The sequence below is a fragment of the Anolis carolinensis genome, chromosome 3 (assembly GCF_035594765.1).
Source record: "Anolis carolinensis isolate JA03-04 chromosome 3, rAnoCar3.1.pri, whole genome shotgun sequence".
In the NCBI taxonomy this organism is placed as follows: Eukaryota; Metazoa; Chordata; class Lepidosauria; order Squamata; family Dactyloidae; genus Anolis; species Anolis carolinensis.
Window position 1 is genome coordinate 81,988,112 of NC_085843.1, and position 20,730 is coordinate 82,008,841.

The 20,730-nt window shown below is 39.8% G+C and overlaps 1 protein-coding gene across 1 annotated transcript in view; it reads left to right on the forward strand.

Annotated features, from left to right (window-relative positions):
• Positions 1 to 20,551, forward strand: part of cryaa (crystallin alpha A) — a 28,547-nt gene extending 7,996 nt beyond the window's left edge. The window contains exons 2-4 of the mRNA XM_003218974.4: positions 15,329 to 15,548; positions 17,247 to 17,369; positions 19,523 to 20,551. Coding sequence (XP_003219022.2) covers positions 15,329 to 15,548; positions 17,247 to 17,369; positions 19,523 to 19,729 — 550 coding nt within the window. The 3' untranslated portion in view covers positions 19,730 to 20,551. The remainder of the gene's footprint in view (positions 1 to 15,328; positions 15,549 to 17,246; positions 17,370 to 19,522) is intronic.
• The last annotated feature ends 179 nt before the right edge of the window (positions 20,552 to 20,730 follow it).

The window sequence follows — 20,730 nt, forward strand, 5'->3', positions numbered from 1 at the left end:
GCCAGTGCTGGGAATTTTTCTAGGCTTTGTTATCTGACTAGAAGTGGTATAAGGCTGTACATGGTGAAGACCCTATTAAGGGGGCTGAGTTATTGAGAAAGTGTTTTGACACAGAGGATGTAAAAGCCATTATTGTCTTGCTCATGCTGAATATTAGTTTTGTAGGAAAGGCAGACATGTTTAGCTATCATTCCCCTTTGGTGGCGTAGCTTTTGCATTGCCAGACATCAGCACTTGTGCAATGTAGCTGAAAGACAAAGGAAAATTCTGATTAGTCATAGTTCAGTTCCCACCTACCCCTGCATCCTTGTTAGTCTGAACACTGTCAAGATGTATCCACATTTTGTTCCTTTTAGTACAACAGAACTGATAATGTAACTTGTTTCTTGCACTGAATTTCCTGCAAACAATTTCAATTGTACCCAGGGAACCAGTAAGGGACCTAGTTATGTTTATCTGGTCCTAATTTAATTTAGTGCAGTTTATAGTTCTGAAATGCCAGTTGATTATGATAGTGTACTCTTTCTTCAGATTCCATGGTACTGTATAAAAATAATGGGCAAGTGGCCTGGAAAATCCATATACTTGCTGTGAACACTGAGTGTCTTAGAGTCCATCCAGACAGGGCCCGTAATGCAGCAGCTCCCATGGTTTTACAGAGACATCCAAATGATGTCTCCGGTAAAACCAAGTTAATTCAGGACAAAGCAGGAAAACCCTGCTTTGCCCCAAATGAATTAGGTACTGTAGAGGGGTTAGAGTGTCTGGGTGTTCTCCCGGAAGTTTCCGGGGAGGGCATTGAGACACCCACCACCGAAAGCGCAGGCTTTGCGTCCTGGTGGGACAGAAAGCCGCCCCAACCTGGACTTCTTCTCTGTGTGGAACTGGCCTTAATGAGCATTAAAGGGGTCTAAATTTGAAGTGCTGTTAATGATTTTGTAGATTCCAAAACATTTGTGATATCTGTTGGCAATTAAAGGTATGGTTCTAGACTTACGATTCTTTTAACATCACAATTTAAGTTGATGGGACAGAATTGCAGCTGAGGCTATTCCTTGCATCGTTTTAAGCGCCTATTTGGAATATCTGAGTATTGTATTTGTATATTTTCTGGTACTATTCCTTTCCCTCTTATTGTTTGTTCCCATGCATTGCTTAGGACAAGAGTGTAGAACATGTGACCTTTCAGATGTTACACTACAACTCTAATTGTCTCAGACTATTGGTTATGTTGGGGTGAGCTGATAGAAAAAAATGAAACAGACAAAGCCAAGTAAATTATTTTGGCACATAAAGAAAATCTCACTACCTATCCTTGGTAGTAAACATATGCTTTTGTTAATTGCTATCAAGTCATGATTGATTTATGGCAACCTGTGAATGGGAAACCTCAGTCACCAACTGCTTTGCTCAAGTCCTGCAAACCCTGGGCTGTGGCCTCCTTAATTGAATCAATATACAGTAGAGTCTCACTTATCCATCATAAACGGGCTGGCAGAACGTTGGATAAGCGAATATGTTGGATAATAAGGAGGGGTTAAGGAAAAGCTTATTAAACATCAAATTAGGTTATGATTTTACAAATTAAGCACCAAAACATGTTATACAACAGGTTTGACAGAAAAAGTAGTTCAATACATAGTAATGCTATGTAGCAATTACTGTATTTACAAATTTAGCACCAAAATATCACGATGTATTGAAAACATTGACTACAAAAATGCGTTGGATAATCCAGAATGTTGGATAATCGAGTGTTGGATAAGTGAGACTCTACTGTATATGTAATGAAGTCTTTCTGGGTTTTTTTTCCTTTTCCTTCCGGTTTACTACGTACAATAATCTTTCCCATTGAGTTTCTAACTGGAAAGGCTTAACCGTTTGCTGCCCTTTCATGGCACTTTTAATTTGCTACCTGAGACATAACCCTATATTGCCTCATGGTAAGGCCAGCTCTAATAAGTCCTTGTATGAGAATTGCAACTCACTCTGATTTTGTTCTTACAATTAAAATGTACAGCCCTTTCTCCTACCTTATGTTAAAATTGAGAATGACACAGCGATGAAATATACAAATTAAGTGTAGACAAAAGCAAAGGCCAAGGTTTACATATCTTTCCACCATGGGAGATTTTGGGTTTTCAGAATTTCGCAGGAGAGAATAGCCCTTGTAGTTCATAATTCATGGGAAAAGAAGCTGGATGGATGTGGGGCATGTCGTGATTTCAGCTGAAGGCTGCACATTGTTTTTGCAGTGCTATGTACACATTGGAAAAATTGTCTGCATGTCAGTTTGTGGAGACAATAAAGGGGGAAAAAAATCATGTGAAGTCTGATTCTGTGTTTAAAAGCAGCCATGTCTATGCCCTTGCAACAACATTCACAGCAAATGATAGCTATTGCAGAGTTCTTTTCAAGGCAATATTCTTGAAGCTAGAAAGAGGAGGTGAAAAAATATAGCTTTTTAGAGGTTTTTGTTTTACATGTTGCCTTCTGCCCATCATTTGGCATTCCCTTTTGGAATTTTTGTCCTATCAGAACCATACAGGGAAATGTAGGCTTCAAATTTTGATCATTTATATACTTATATTTTCTGAAGAGCTGGAATCATATTTCTTGGTGCTTCATAGCTCAGACTCAAGATGTACTGCAGGAAAGGGGAAACTGGCCTGTTGGCTAGATTTGGTCTGTATCAACAAAATATTTGAAAAGGTTCCCACTAATTAAGAAACATGCCATTGGCAGAAATACAATATTGGCATTAATATGTAAGATCCAAATTCAAGTCTTTGTGCACTATCTCCCAGCACTTTACACCCAGCCCTATAGTCTGCATTTTGCACAAGTCCTTGCCCTTGACCTTGCCCTGCCCTCTCTTATCTGTTCATGCCCACCATAGTCCTGGTTACTGGTCATTTGGTGTTGTTTTTATTTATTTTTATAATGTTTTGTATACTCAGCTAGTTTTAATAGTTTTAATCTAATTGTTTTATGTTATTATGTTTTAACTATGCCTCTTGTAAACTTTCTTTATGCTGGGCTTGGTCCCCATGTAAGCCGTCCCTAGCTACTACTAGGTGACAGGTGGCATTATTCATCCTATTTCATGCCTCCACTGTTTGCTCTCTTTTTGTCCCATTCCTTTCCAAGCTACCTGATAACAATATCTGTTTTTTATTATTATACAAAAGTGCACATTTTAATCCACTGGCCTTACATTGGATTTGAATGTCACTGAATCCAAGAAAACCAAGCTTTCCACCATTCCTTGACAGCTAAAGCTTGCTCTCCAAAAGTTAACTGCATTGCTGGTTTGTGTGTGTGTGTGTGTGTGTGTGTGTGTGTGTGTGTTGGGGGAGGGCGTTGGCACAGTCTGGCTGAAGTTGACCACCTCTCAGTCTTTCCATGATTAGAAATGTCTGGCTATGATGAGCTTGACAGAAGAAGTGAGGGCTTATTTTTGGCTCTTCGTGTCTCATTACCTGATCACAGGAGCAGAGGTTCCTACTGATAATACTTACTGTGTGGATCTTGTTCTTGCTGTCCTTGGTGTATGAATGCCCATGGACTGAGATGCTGAGCATCTCATTCACCATGTGAATCCATTGATGAAGACATGGAGTGTATTGTGCTGCTGAAACTTGCTGAGCTTGGTTGAATATGTGCCAAGGATTAGCACCATGTACATTCACCATTGATTTGAAAACAATGATATTATACGCCCCAAGCACTGAGGGGATTTATTCAGTGTTCAGGACATGGGCTCTGAGGTGGAAAATTGGGATTGCTAGTAACTTTTTAAGCCCCTTTGGCTGCACCCAGGCAGACTGTTGACATTATATAAATTCTTTCGATAAAATAAATATCTGTCTTTGTATAAAGAAAGCTGCTGTTTAGCTTTTTTTAATGTACAGCCAGAATGAAAAAGCTGATCAAAACTAAGGCACAGGCACTGCGATAACAGAAACCCCAGTAGTTTCAAACATTAGAGGAGGAGGATGCAGAGAGATAAAATGTCAAAACAGAGCATATAGATATTCAGCATTGAAACATTTGGTATTACATATAGCAAGTAGCATACTCTGAGACGAAAGATAGAAAGAACAAATGGCAGGAGCAACCAGAAGCCTTCAAGTATTCCTAGATTACTTGCCATGCTAGCTAGGACAGAAGGAATCTAGTAACATCTGAGGAACAATAGATACCCCACCTAGAATGACAATATTCAGTAATATCTCAGTCAACATTACTGAACAAATCAATTTTGTTGTTGTTACAGCAAATACCTTATATTCCTGTGATGCAGCTCACAAGGAATCACATATGGACTAGTTCATACCTTGTACTTCACTAATTATATCATATCATGAGTGCACAGTGTTTGACAGAATTAAATAAGCAGGAAAACAGATTCTATCCCATAGAAAGTACAGTCTCAATGTTTGTCTTTTCCCCAAAGGACAACAGAAGGAATAAAAGGATTTACAACCTTCTGTCACAAGGACAGAGGCCCTTTGGCATTATTTTTTACTTCAGTTCTGACTTAAACATACACTACGTGGCTGAGGTTGATGAGATATCAGGGACCTTGAAGTTGCTCATCAAGAGTTGGCCCTGGACAATAGACTGAGCAGACACAAAGGTTACTTTGCCTTTTCCACAACAGTGAGGTATATTACAATTGCATTTCTATTTAAATTATAATAATTATTTCTAAATTTGCATCTCTATACATAAATTTGCACATGAATATCTGTCTTTTAATTGCACACGCCCACTTTCATTTGCTATGCTTGAACAATCACCCTTATTGCAATGTCGAGGCCCCGGTGGTACAATGGGTTAAGCCTTTGTGCCGTTAGGACTGCTGACCGAAAGGTCAGTGGTTCAGATCCAGGGAGTGGGGTGAGCTCCTGTCTGTCAGCTCCAGCTTCTCGTGGGGACATGAGAGAAGCCTCCCACAGGATGAGAAAACATCAGGCATCCCCTGGGCAACGTTCTTGCAGATGGCCAATTCTCTCACAACAGAAGCTACTTGTATTGTAGTTTCTCAAGTCACTCCTGACACACACAAACACAAATTTTGAACAAGATAATATCTCTTCACCTCTCAAAACCCACTTTGTAGGATTTGTGATGCTATTGAACAATTGAGTGATTTATTCTCTCTTTCAGGAGTGTGTAGGTATATATTTGAAACGATTTTATGGATCAGCCAATTGGTCTTATTAAAACAGACAACATACAGTATGCCTACGGCCATACCACCCTGAACACACCCAATCTCGTGTAGGGATGTGTGTGTGTATATATATATGGAATGGGCCAGCTGAACCATCACAAACAATTCAGTATGACCACCTAAAGGGCAGGGCTTTTGCGGATGGCCTAGTCAGAAAGCTGTACTTCCTATGAAGTATGGAACTTACAGGCTAAACACATCTGGAGAGTCACGGTTGTCCACACCTAAGATAGTGCATCTGCAAAAAAAGAGGAGGGGAAAGGTACCTTCTTCATGAACATCTTATACTGTATTAGGATCCAAGCCAATGGAAAGTTGATTGTTCCACAGTAGCATGGTGGGATGCAAGACAAGCAGTGGGATGCCCAAGTATACTGGCTGGGTGTGATAGTATCTGTAGTCTAATACATCTGGAGAGCAGCAAATTGGTAGTACCTATAAACAGTACGCACAGTTTTAAAAAATAATGCTAAAGAGGAATGTAACTGCAATGGAAAGCCCTTACACTTATTTTCTGTTTGCTCATAAATATTCCCCTCCCAAAGCATGTAACAATTAATGCTTAATTTTAGTGGGATACATTTTATCTTGCTGTATTTCTGTTTTATTGAGGCAGAGCTTAGAAATAAAGATCTATGAACAAACTCTAGCCATTGGTCTGATCTGCAGTTTTAACAAGATGTGTTGAACAAGCAGGGCTTCCTCAGCCCTTAACCGAATTCTAGTTTTGTATTGAACCAATTTTGAAAATCATGAAAAGGTATAAAATTGCTAATGATTTGATTTATTATCATTCTAATTTTATTGCCAGAGATGGTGAGAACATTTGTGAGTTTTTTGATAGGTACTCAAAAAATTTGATTGCCTTTAGGTTGTGTGTGAAAACTAGGGCTTGACTTTGGGCCAATGGCTAAGGTATATACATGCTTAGGAGGACAAATGTAACTGCTTAGAGAGTGATTGGTAATGAACAGTGGCAAACTAGAATTGATGCCATACTGTAGTCTCATCAACACCATGATCTCCACTGGTTCACAGTTTGCGGGCTTTACTGATAAGCCATCAGTGTACCTTCAGTGTACTATCAGATTCTGTCTACAAATCTAGGGCCTGTTGTATTGTCTGATAATGTAGCGTGTTCCAACCAGTGTTATTAGTTGCAATTATGCTTTTGCAATTGTATTACTAACAATTCTACCAAATATAACCGTTTGGACATCAGTGATTCATGGGCAGTTCAAGAATGTGCAAAATTACTGAGGAATTGTTAGATAATGTGGCACTATCAAGTGGTATCACGTTATCATCATTTGATTATCCTTACTGTTTTAACTACAGAACTCTTACTTCTAAACTGCATTATCTATTTCTTCAACAAAATTGTATATTGGGAAAACATGTATTTCCAAGTAAATGGATTCAGTGCCAAGGCTGCAAAACCAGTCTCTTTTGTTACTGTATTCATGACATAATTTCTTTAATTGCTGTGAAGTTAAAATGGCAATGTTTAGAAGAGATCTTTATGAAACGGAATCAACAGATAGGTGGGCCCATACAGATATTTGTTTGAATATATCAGGAACATAGAAGCAGTTGTAAAGAATAGAATAGTATTGGGGCAGGAAGGAGAGAAATGTTAGCTGTACTATACAACCCCTGTACCCACACTTTCATGTATCCATTTTGACAAAATATATCCTTTCTAAGCATTTTCTATGACCTCCAGCTTGACTGTTGTATTTTTGAGACAGATGACTTTATTTCAATAGAGTTTGCTATTATCCACATGAATTCTGGGAATGAATCCTTCATGGATATGCGGATTGTACTGTATACTGTAGCAGTCATCTAAAGTTAGGCAGAGGCATTAGAGGAACTGCGGGATCTAAGGTTACCTTGCTGCATTCCTGACAATGCTATTTGATTTTGGTCCATTTCCTACTTGGCATAAGGCAGCAAAATATCCTGAACATGCTATGTGAATAAAGTAGACAAATATCTGCATTATATTGCCGTGTAGATGGGGTCTCAGGCTGGATCCGCTTTTAAGGGGAGAGGGAATAATCTCAGGATGAAAGCACTGCCTTGAAAGTTTTTTTGTGCACGTATTGCTGATTTGTTAAACTTGGTTTTTTTTTAAATGAACTGTGGCTAATGCTTAATGTGTTATGCTGCCCCTTCTGACATAACCATTGTAGAATCTCCAAGTTCCACCCCAATGTTATAGCAAAGATTCAACTTTTTTCCCCTCAGATTTCAGCTGTGAAATTTCATGACCTGGAACAAAATTGGCAATACCACTAGCAAACAGAAAGAGCTGCCATAGCGACAGTACTTAATAGCTTAAACATAAACACGGGTGAATACAAAATATCATCATCATCATCATCATTATCATCATCATTTAATTACTTATTAATCGCCCGCCATCCAACATGCTGTAGGCGATTTACAAGATAAAATTGTAAAGGATAAAAACATACATACAAATATTGATAAAATTAACATAGATCAAAAGCTCTAGTAAAGAGCCAGGTCTTGAGTGCTAGGGTAAAAGGCCCTAACTCACGCATGGCTCTCATATAGGGCGGCAAGGCATTCTATAAGGCAGGGGCAGAAATAGAAAAAGTTCTGCATCTGGTCCTTTCCAAGTGCACTTCTCTAGGACCCGGTATATAAGTCGCGTTGGGATGGTCGTTGCGACCTCCGATGATGGGAGAAGGAGAGACGGTTCCTAAGGTATGATGGGCCCTGGCCGTAAAGAATTTTAAAGGTCAAAACTAGCATCTTATATAGACCACGGTAATCAGTTGGAAGCCAATGCAAATGCTGCAGGACTGGTGTTATGGGTGTTTCATGGGTGTTCTTGTGAGTAGCCTGGCTGCCGCATTCTGAACAATACGGAGCTTTTGGGTCATAGACATCAGAAGGCCAACATACAGGGCGTTGCAATAGTCCAGCCTAGACGTGACTGTGGCAATGATGACTGTTGCCAGAGCCTCATCAGATAGATAGGGTACCAATTGCCTCGCTTGTCGTAGATGGAAAAAGGCCTGTTTGCTGGCAGCAGCGACCTGAGCTTCCATTGTCAGCTGCGAATCCAAGATGACATCCAAGCTCTTAACGGTAGGTGAAGGAGATAGGGCAGTACCATCGAAGGTGGGTAGCAAATGGGTCAAATCAATCGAGCGGCCATGCCAGAGAATCTCAGTCTTCGCCGGGTTCACCTTCAGTCTACTAGCACGTAGCCAGTTTGACAGAGCCTCCAGGCATAGGGTGAAATTGTCTGGTATTGACATTGCTCCAGCCTCCAAGCGCAGAAGGAGTTGGGTGTCGTCCGCATATTGATAGCAGTCTAGGCCGAAACTCCAAGCCAAACTAGCAAGGGGTCTAACGTAGATGTTGAAGAGAAGAGGGGAGAGAATTGCACCTTGGGGTACCCCACATAGGAGGGGAGATCTTTCAGAGACTTGATCCATATACTTCACGCATTGGCTCCGGTTTCGGAGAAATGAGTTGAACCAATTGCAGGCCTGACAGAGAACTCCGGACATGGCAAGACGGTGAATCATTAGATCGTAGTCAATGGTGTCAAACGCTGCGGTAAGGTCGAGAAGTACCAGTAGCACTGATCCGCTGCTATCAGACTGGCGATGAAGTTCATCTGTAATGGCAACCAGGACTGTCTCTGTCCCATAGCCAGGGCGGAAACCTGATTGGAAAGGGTCCAGGCCAGCTGTATCATCCAAAATTGTTGCAGTTGTCCCAGTACAGCCCACTCTATCATCTTACCTAAGAATGGAAGGTTAGAGACAGGACAGTAATTAGCAAGGGTCATGGGATCCAAGCTAGGCTTCTTTAGCAAGAGACGAACCCTTGCCTCTTTTAGGTTGTCCGGGAAGACCCCCTGTTCAAGAGAGCCATTGATTATATTACTCAACGGATCAAGTAGACCTTCCAGGCAGCTCTTCACCAACCAAGAGGGGCACGGATCAAGGGAACAACAGGTGGTTGGTTTTGCAACAGCCAGGATTCTAGCGACATCTTCCCTCTCAAGCGGAGTAAATTGGTCAAAGATAGGCCCACTAAGCGGCCACAAAGTCTCGAGCTCTCTCAAGGTATCAACTGTAGGGGGCAGTTCCTGCCAAAGCACGGTGATTTTATTTAGTTATATAGTTATAGAAATATAGTTATTAAAATATCTGTTGATGTTCTTTTTTTGTTTTGTTTATCCTTCTTGACTGATAACTGTAACAAAATAACTATAAAATAAGTCAGAACTGACTTGATGTCAAACAACAACTATAACATAATGGGAACTAATGGGGTGGTTTCAGTTAATCAGTCTTCTCCAACTTACCAGTCTTTCAATGTGTTAAGACTATAACATTTTTTGTAGTCTTTTGTTTTGCCTCTTCTTCCTCTGTTAAATTTCTTTTGCACTGTACACACTGAGAGCACTGATGGCTGAAGCCTTGATAAGGAATCAAACAAACAGTAGATAGACCATAACTGAACAAGAATCAACTAGAACAAAATTCTCTTTAGTAAGGGCTGAGAATCCCACCTTGGAATATGAAACTCTTTTTGTACTAAATGAAGAAGGGACCAAAGATTGCATGTGATTAACTGAACAAGGATGCAAAGTCACAGGGCAGCTTTACTGATGGCCCTTTCACACCACACATATATAGTGTTATGATTCCTCTTTAATTGCCATGGATGAATCCCGGGATTTGTAGTCTGGTGAGCAAGTAGAACTCAGTGGAAGAGAATTCTAAATGTTTCTCCCTAAACCTCCCTAAAAGTCACATTAACAGGGTTTTGTAGTGAATTACGTAGCAAAAAGTATTTTGGTACGTCATTTAATACAAAACCATGTTAATGTGACTTTAAAAAAAACAACAACTAATTAAATCACTTTTTCTGTACCTCATTGCATTACACAGCCTTAAAAAATTAAAAGTCTTAATTTAAAAAATCTTTTCAGGATTGCTCCCCCAAGCATTTTACATAAAATATTGAAAGAAGACTAGCAAACAATTTTTTTTTACTACTTGGAAAAATGGCATTATCCATTGCTATTTCATTTTACAATAGGAATACATTACTGTCTAACTTTGCTACTTATGTTCCTTCCAAGTCCTGCATTATTGTGTTGCATCAAGGCACTTTTCCCAACTAGTTGACATCCAGGTATCTTAGACTACAGCAGCCATCATCCCAACCAACATGGCCAATATTTTAGTGTTAAAGTGGAAGTGAGAAAGAGAGGGATGCTTCTCTTACATCACAGCAGCTTGATAATTTTAGGTTGGGTGAAATCATCTTAGAGGGTCCCTCTCACTAAATGACTATTGGGTTTTACTTCAGCTGCATAGTGCACAAGTAATAATCTCCCCATGTTTTAAAAATGGTTTTATACTCTGTCTTCATGATTTTTTTTTAAAAAAGTGACAGTGTGCATTTTCATACTTTAGATGAAATGAAACCCGAACATCATCATGATTACAGAAATAAAATTGTGTTTGTTTTCTATTGCTGGACAAATTTACTCTAGGAGTAGTAAATTTACTACTATATTGCAGAAGAGATCTTTTATTTTTTTTTTAAAAAAAGATAACATGAACCCCTGTAACAATTTACACAACAAATTGTCCTTTGGCATGTCCATGTAAACCCAAATGCTGTTGATGCCACTTGGTCCCTTTTCAGATTTCTTTATGCCCACTCCCAGCCGACCCCACCCCCTCCTCCTCCTCCTCCTCGTGCCGGCGGTGTCCCTACCTTGCAATTGTCCACGCCAGTGAAGGTCTCTCTTGTTTTTCCTCGGGGCACGCCTCCCTCCTCGCCTGCCTGCCTCCGGCAGTGAGTCTAGGAGGAGGAGGTGGGGGTGCACACGCGTGCATGCGCACATGCGGGAGGGCATGCCCCTCCTAGCAGGAAGGGGGAAAAAGAAAAAAAAGACATGAAGCTGCTCAACTTGGTGGCGCCTCAACTGCGCCCCCAGAGCATGCGCCTTCGGCAACTGCCTAGTTCGCCTAATGGCTGAACCGCCCTTGGGTGTAGAGGTGGGTTAAGTATATACTAGACACTGACCTTACATACACTATTTGGAAGAGAGGAAGACAATAAGAGAAGCATATGTGTTCATGAATATCTCAAGTGCAAACAGATCTTTAAAGGGAATGAGATTGGATATTCTGGGGCTCAGAAAGAGCAAGATACTTATTATTTACATATAACATCAGAATGTGGTGGTGAAGATGCAGCCTGGATGGACAATACAGGTCTATTTTCAATGCTCCTTTCATCGTACAAGACTATCTTTTCAGTACCTATCTAGATGAACAAAATCCATGTTTTAAATTGTTTTTATGTCTCCAAAGTATACGGCTCTACTAACTTCATTTTAAAAATGTCCGAAAAATATTCACCCCAGTTTTAAAACTATATTGATACAAAATGCTGCTGTATTATTTTCTTCTTCACCGTCTACTGAACCAATGGGTGCATCTGTATTACTAAATGACTGCAGTTTGACACTAGGGTTCCATGTTATGCATCTATACTGCAGAATGAATGCAGTTTGGTGCTACTTTAACTGCCATAGCTTAATGCTAGAGAATCTTGGGATTTGTAGTTTGGTGAGGCATCAACACTCTTTGGCAGAGTATGCAAAAGGCTTTGCAAAATTGCAATTCCTATGATTCCATGGCATTGACACATAGCAGTTAAAGTGGTGTCAAATTACATTCATTCTACATCAGGGGTCCTCAAACTAAGGCCCGGGGGCCACATGTGGCCCATCGAAGCCATTTATCCGGCCCCTGCAGCGGTGACTCCCTCCACTGAGGAAGGCATGTGCAGCATGGGGAAAGAAGGAAAGGCACACGCCTTTCCCACCACCTCCCTTGACTGGTGCGCACCTTCCAAAGCTTTGCTTGTTTATAATGGTATTTTGATTATTATTTAATTAATTATTAAGGGGTGCTTTGCTAGTGCTTTTGGTGCACAAAGGCAGAAGGGGGCTGGACTAAATGGCCCAAGGGGTCTTTCCCAACCCTCTTTACTATTATTATTGACAGAAGGACACAGTATAACACAGCAAACAAGACATATACAGTAGAGTCTCACTTATCCAACACTCGCTTATGCAACGTTCTGGATTATCCAATGCATTTTTGTAGTCAATGTTTTCAATATATCATGATATTTTGGTGCTAAATTCGTAAATACAGTAATTACTACATAGCATTACTGCGTATTGAACTACTTTTTCTTTCAAATTTGTTGTATAACATGATGTTTTGGTGCTTAATTTGTAAAATCATAACATAATTTGATGTTTAATAGGCTTTTCCTTAATCCCTCTTTATTATCCAACATATTCGCTTATCCAACATTCTGCCGGCTCGTTTATGTTGGATAAGTGAGACTCTACTGTATATTATTTTACATAGTGGCCTATGCTCACGGTATTTGAGCAGGCGACGTGGTGGGAACACTCTGGGAATGAGGAGCCCCAATGTAGAAGGATGGGCAGGCCTCGCAGATTGATTAAATGGACATAATCCATATTAGTGTAATGCCTTTATTGGGCCAGCCAAGAGGGATGGGCACACTTTCGGATATGCAGGAGAGGAATTGCTCTTGCATCAGACAAGGATCCAGATCTTGACTTGTTTTCCCCTCATAGAATCATAGAATAAAGCTCTCAAAGGGAGGCAAGAGTCACTTTAGCCGTTTTCATTCTCGTGCAAGGCAGCCTTGGGAAACTTTAGGATTTTGGAATGGTTCTTTGCAGTTCGGGAGTTATTTGGTGCAAGAAGTAGCCCCTGGTTGTTCTGCACAAAAACACAGGACTTTTCTGTGTACAAAAGGAACACTTTCACTACAGAAAATTATTATTATTATTATTATTATTATTATTATTATTATTATTATTATTATTATTATTATGACACAGCAAACAAGATAGATATGCTGGATTTCGTATCACAAAATCACAAGTCGAACACTTCCCAAGCATTTAGAACTGTGTGATATATTATTATTATTATTGACGCAACGACATTGTATGATAGATATGCTGGATTTCATATCACAAAATCACAAGTCGAACACTTCCCAAGTGTTTAGGACTGTGTGATGTATTTTCAGATGATGCGTGCGGATCCCAGTAGGTTGGCCTTTTGCAGTTGGCAGATCATAATTTTGTCAATGTCTATTGTTTCCAAATGCCGGCTGAGGTCTTTTGGCACGGCACCCAATGTGCCGATCACCACTGGGACCACCTGTACTGGTTTCTGCCAGTCTTTGAAGTTCAATCTTGAGGTCCTGATAGCGGCTGAGTTTTTCCTGTTGTTTTTCATCAATGCGACTGTCACCTGTATAGCGACATCAATGATCCAAACCTTTTTCTTTTCCACAACTGTAAGGTCTGGTGTGTTGTGTTCCAGAACTTTGTCAGTCTGGATTCGGAAGTCCCACAGTATCTTTCCATGTTCATTTTCCATTACCTTTGCAGGTTTGTGATCCCACCAGTTCTTTACTGCTGGCAGGTGGTACTTGAGGCATAAGTTCCAATGAATCATTTGGGCCACATAGTTGTGCCTCTGTTTGTAGTCAGTCTGTGCGATTTTCTTACAGCAGCTGAGGATATGATCAATGGTTTCATCAGCTTCCTTGCACAGTCTGCATTTTGGGTCATCAGCTGATTTTTCAATTTTGGCCTTAATTGCATTTGTTCTGATGGCTTGCTCCTGGGCTGCAAGGATCAGGCCTTCTGTCTCCTTCTTCAGGGTCTTATTCATGAGCCATAGCTTTTCCTTTAATTTTGTCAAGGAACTTTCCATGCAATGTTTTGTTGTGCCAGCTGGCAGCTCTAGCTTGTAGTGCGGTTTTCTTGTACAGATTTTTTGTCTGCTGTGCTTTGAGGAGTTTCTGATTTTTGACTTCAATCAAAGCAGGTTCTTCACTTTGCTTTACATATTCTGCCAGGGCATGTTCTTCTTCTTTGACTGCTTGTTTTACTTGCAAGAGTCCTCTGCCACCTGATCTTCTAGGCAGATATAGTCGGTCAACATCACTGCGAGGGTGCAGTGAATGATGAATGGTCATGAGTTTTCTTGTTTTTCTGCCCAAATTGTCCAGTTCCACCTGTGTCCTGTTTATTATTATTATTATTATTATTATTATTATTATTATTATTATTATTATTATTATTAACAACATTGAGGTTGGGTGGCCATCTGTCAGGGGTGCCTTGCTTGTGCTTTTGGTGCACAAAGGTAGAAGGGGGTTGGACCAAATGGCCCAAGATGTCTCTTCCAACCCTCTTTATTTTATTTTTTTCATTATGATGATGATTATTATTAACATTGAGTCTGTATTTGTTCCCCCCTTTTTTTCACTTCAAAATAAGATATGTGCAGTGTGCATGAGAATTTTTTTAAAAAACTATAGTCCGGCCCTCCAACAGTCTGAGGGACAGTGAACTGGCCCCCTGTTTAAAAAGTTTGGGGGCTCCTGTTCTACAGTGTCAATGCACCCATCAGTATGAATGTATTTTCTTTCAGTTTGCTTTCAAACTATAGTAAAGCTTCAGCTAACCTCTGTTCTAGGCTTCAGGCATGTTTGCAGGTTAACCTCCCTTCCCCCTTAAAAAAAAAAGCAACAACTAGGGAAATTCAACTTAGATAAAGGTTTTAGAGCCCTGTCAGCTGCAATATCCTTTGGGATGTCTTTGCCTAAGTAAGGGCTGGTGTCCCTTGCAGCTGGACAGTGGCAACGGTCCCTGCTGTATATCCAGGGAGAATTCTGCAGAACCCAGCCAGCTGTTGTTCAGAGAGATCTGGCACTGATTCTAACCAGACTGTCATTCTCAGGTCAGCCCCTACAATTTCTGCTGACCAGATTGGCCTTCATCATGAGATCATGTCTTTCCAGAGAAATCCCACTAATGCCTTCATTCTGTGCACCTGGTATATATAGAGGGACGTTTCCCGCAAACGCCACTGTGCAGTCCAACAAAGACCTCACTGTCACCTCACAGTGACTGCACTGTCTCCTCTCCACCTCCAGGCTTGCAGCAGCAGCAGCAGCAAAGTCGACCATGGATATTACCATTCAGCACCCCTGGTTCAAACGTGCTCTTGGACCCTTTTTCCCAAGCCGTTTGTTTGACCAATATTTTGGAGAAGGTTTTTTCGAATATGAGTTCCTGCCTTTCTTTTCCTCGACCATCAGCCCATATTACAGGCAATCGTTCTTCCGCTCTTTTCTGGAGTCAGGTGTTTCTGAGGTAAGATTTCATGTTCTGGAATCAATTTAACCTCCTTTGGTTTGTAATTCAAAGAAACAATGAACCACTGGCTATGTTGTTGGCTTAATTGGTCCACTTGTCTTTAAAATGAACAAGGTAGATATATTATTTGCCAAAGAGAATGGTATCAAATAGATCTCACTATCACTTAACAGTACGAAAGTTCAGACATTCTGTAGTTATAGTGTTAGAAAGCAAAGCATGATCAGAATGGAGAATGTGAGTTACATGCTTAGATTAAAGCAAATCACCATATGAATTACACCTACATTGCATTTAGGTGGTTTCTCATTAATTTATAATTATAAATAAATTTAAACTAAAGTATTAACCATATTCTGACAGCTATAATAAATTCACTACTTAGTGGCAGAAAGAATAGCTGATAGATTATCTACAAAGAGGATTGTTTTTTTTTTTCTCAAGCCATGCGTTCTGATCAAGCAAATCTGATAGGTTACCTTGTTTTGTGATGTAGTCTGCAAACATGTTTAAGGTGTTATGTAGAAATATAATCTAATACAAACTTAGCAGGTGAAAAGCTATGGCAACATTTAAAAGTCATCACTTTAATTTAGGGTTCTTGCGGTTTCTATGCATATCTGTATTTATGTAGTCTTATAGATAAAGTGTGACAATATCTCCATGGTTCTAATTACACCTGGGGTTTCTGACCACAAACTATATGAAAACTGTAGTGAAGTGGTACATCACAACAATTCACTCAACATTATGCAGAGTGAATTAGAGTAGCCATGAAATGAATTGCAGACAGGTTTTTTTTTTGGCAAATTGGTATATAGGATCCTAAATGCACATCTATAAACATATCAATCTATACTATTTAAACGCATTTTAAGGCCACAATATTAATCTTTCAGCCGGTTTTGTTCCTCTGAAGTAAGAAAGTGAAATTAGCTTAGACCAACATGTTTTGGGAACTTCCAGATGGACAGTTCCTACCATTATCAGTCAAAAAAGGGGGTAGTTATTATGTTTTCCATCCTTAATGTAATGTAATTAATTACCTATTATCTTCTTTAAGGAAACAACAAGTAATTTCTAGCAATTTTCTTTCTGCTGTGAGAAAGAGGAAGGATTTTAGAATAACAAAATTTTGCACAAAATTCACATGTGATTGCTTTTTATTCAGAAATATTATTTTCTGTGCAGAAAATGATATTTTCAGTGTAAATCAACAACATACAAAGATTTTCATGTCTTATATAATTTTCTCAATAATACAGTAGAAAACTGGTTTTCCATCAGACTTTTCATATACTTTGAATATTCTTTCCATTCCTAGCTTTTAATGGCTTTGTGCTAGAAGGAGGAGTTAGATGCAGCAATGGGAAAACATGGGATAGCTACAATTGGAAGGCCACATCATATGGATATCTTGTAAAATTCCATCAGTGTAGCAGGGTTGTTGTCTTATCTGGAAACTCCCAATTGCTAGATGTGTTTGTTTTCAAAAACCATTCCTCTTCCAAACTGTAATTAATAACAAGCCCTTTTCTAATTTTATTAGATTCTAGAATGACCTTCAGCAGTTTTACCATTTCAAATAATTTTGTAAAGAATAAGGACAACTCTTTCTGTTCTTTAAATAATCACCTTGGTTTGCAAAATGTTGAATATTAATTGGAGAGGGCTTGTTTCTCATTTGAATTTCAGGTGAGATCTGACCGGGACAAGTATACAATCTATTTGGATGTAAAACACTTCTCCCCTGAAGATTTGAGTGTGAAGGTCATTGACGACTTTGTGGAAATTCATGGGAAGCACAATGAGAGACAGGTATGAATAAGGGACAATGAAAGTGAATTTTACTGAGATGATATTACCAGTTAAGAATATCAGTATATCCTATGCTAAGAAAGATCAAATGTGAGATTTGGTGATACTTTTCTGTTAATCAGCATATTAGTAATTAATGGAAAATCCAGGGAAATTGATGTCAGTTAAGGATCATAAGGCACTCCCAAATGCTAAATGCTGCAAAAGTGGGAAAAAGGTGCCTCAAAGGCTTTCATTTGCTGGAGATATAAGCAGAGGTGAGATGGGATACTATACTTACATCCTTTTTTTGGATTTGGCTTTGAGCAAGATGTTGGATTAGAGCAGTGGTTTCCAAACTTTGGTCCTCCCGATGATTTGGATTTCACCATGCAGAAATCATGACTGTTGACCAAGGTGACTAGGGCATCTGGGAGATGAAGCCCCAATCTCAGGATGGTCAAAGTTTGGGAATCACTAGAGCAGATAATCTTCAAGCTGCTCTCCAACTTTAATCATATAACGACATTTAATCAACTTTAACGACATTGGGAAAGTTTGAGCAATGATTTTTGAGCCGAAATTTTAAAAGTTAATAAGAACTACAGTTCCCTAGCCATACCAACCATGGATCAAAAAAACAAAACCAAAAACCAAAAACAAAAACCTTTTCCAAGCTCTGTTTTGAGATTAGAGACAATGCATTCTGAAGTTCTAAGAAAAGATCTGTAGCTTAATAAAGTTTGAAAATTGGATAGTCTATGGGATTCTCAATTATGTGTGCATCCTCAAGGCGCAGATCAGGACGCAAGCAGAGAACAAGGGATTAAAGAAACTACCCCTGCCAATGTCTCACTCCAGATCAGCAGCCCCACTCAACTTGTAAAAAATGAAAACCCACATCACATTAAAGGGCAAAACTACACATTTAGGTTCATGTGTAGTGTGTCCTCTATAATAGCAAAACTGGAGAATAATTTTAAGTGGTATACTTTATCAAAAGAGCCAAATGGAATAGCATCAATCAACTGTGAAGAATGAGATTTTAAGGACTGTCCATCACTAAGAATGAGAGGTAAATCGGAAAATATGATGCAATGACAATTTAGTTACAGGGGTTAACATGAGATTTATTAATTTTCTGACTTTCTGAATTTTCTGTATTGAGGAGCGAAACCACTAAATGACAACCAATATATGGTACATTTCTATGAGCACATTGATAAAATGAAGATCATATAGAAGAAAAGTTCTACTGCATATTTTTGTCTACTTCAGGATAACTTTTAAATAGGGCTGCATTTAAAATTTGTGATCCTACACCTATCCTTGAAAACTATACCATCCAGTTCAATATGACTGTGTATCACCTCTCATTCTGTTTTTTTAATGGCCAAATTTTATTATTTGTCATTTTATTACCCTTAAGAAAATCCAGGGAGATCAGGATTTATCTAGGACTGAGCTTTCTGTCTATTGGAGTGTGATGGAGTGGGCAAACTATAGCTCACAGACCATACTTGTATTTTCTTTGCTTTCAGTGGCCCCCTTACACCCCGCCTTGCCAATGTTTAAAAAGTAAACCCCCCCCCCCCTCCTGTAAGTCTCCAGAAGCAGCACTTTATGTAGGTCAGAAGAACACAAGCCTGTATATTTTCAGACTGCCCAAATCAAAAGCAGAGATACCCATCTGGTCACTTCTCATTTTGATTTCTTGTTTGTTTACCATGCATTTTTTCCAGTTTGGGGCCCATAGAGTACTGAAGGGAGAGTGAAGGCTTGCTTGCCTACCTGCTGGAACAGGTGAAAGTAAAAACTTGTGTCTGCATGCTGCAGTAGGACTTTTGAAAGTGTTTGCTGAAGCAAAATGGGGTGTTTATTGACAAGTGGGAATATGTTAAAAGAAGAGCAACCAAGGTGGTAGCCTCTGACAATAATTTACAGCAGCACTCTTCAAGAGTTTTCTCAACAGGATTTCTTTAGAAGAGAATTGCTATTGCATTTCTCAACGGCTGAGAGTATAACTAGCCTGAGGTCACACAGTGGATTTCCATGGGTGAATGGGGATTTAAGCCTTGGTCTCCCAGAACCCTAATCCAACACGCAAACCATTATACCACACTGACTCTTTGCAGACGCTTCAACGTCTCTTGTTCTCTTCCTTCTTTTCTCAGGATGACCATGGGTATATTTCCCGTGAATTCCACCGTCGGTACCGCTTCCCTTCCAATGTGGACCAATCGGCTTTTGCCTGCTCTCTCTCTGCTGACGGCATGCTGACCTTCTCTGCTCCCAGGGTCCAGTCCAATACAGACCCCAGCCATAGTGAGAGACCCATTCCTGTAACCCGTGAAGAGAAGCCCGCGGCTCCTTCTTCTTAGGCTGAACCTACTGCTGCTGAAGCATCCAGGCTGTCACCACTTGCAGGCCTCATTCACAAAGCCAGTACATAGATATCAGTGAATATCTAGGATTTCTCTCTCTCTCTCTCTTTTTTGGTTCTAATCTTTCTCTTGAATGGAATGAGAGCCTAGGCGAGCAGCTAGAGGAATTTGAAGCTTATCCCCCTCACGAACACACATATGTTGCAGTGCCACGTAAGACATGGTGCAGGGCTGATGTACTTGCTGAAATGATCCAGATGCTGTGCTAGGTTTGAGAACATCTGCCAAGACCAATCACAGGGCCAACCAGAAAGTGTTAGCTCTCAGTTGTTTAACTTGAGTTTGTTGCTACAAAAACAACAGGGCAGAATCCTTCTATCCTTAAATAATTAAGAGGCAGGAATGATCAAGAGCTAAAATGATCTGAGGTGGGTGGATTGGGGAGTGGGGAGAGGGCTTGGATGGCACTTTTAAATAATGTACCATGCATGCCTTTAAACAAAGCAAAAACAAAAAGCGTTTGGACTTTGTAACATTTCTTCTGCACAGCTGAGATTTTTTAAAAATAAGTATATCCATTTACATAACATCTGCTCTAGTGTTGTCTTCCCTTAGTGGCAATGGATGCAATGGCAAGCATGCTCATCATGGTGCTGTGGCTTCAAACCCCTCCAAAGCTCTTCCCAGGCCTGCGTGTATCACACCATCTTCCTTAATCTTGCTGTAAATCTAACATAGCTCCACCTGTTTTACTGATATCTGGCACACAATCTGAGAACTCAGTCAGTGGCAGTCAATAAAGAAACGTGAAACAAGCAACTTGTGTTCTGTTTGTTTATTTACCACCCCTTCTCATCTGAAATATTTGTTGCTGTTCACAAACCGAGAGAAAATGTATATATATCATACTAGCTGTGCCCGGCCACGCGTTGCTGTGGCGAAGTCTGGTGTTATGGGAAATAAAGTATTGAGGAATTGGTGGTAGTTAAGATAAAGGG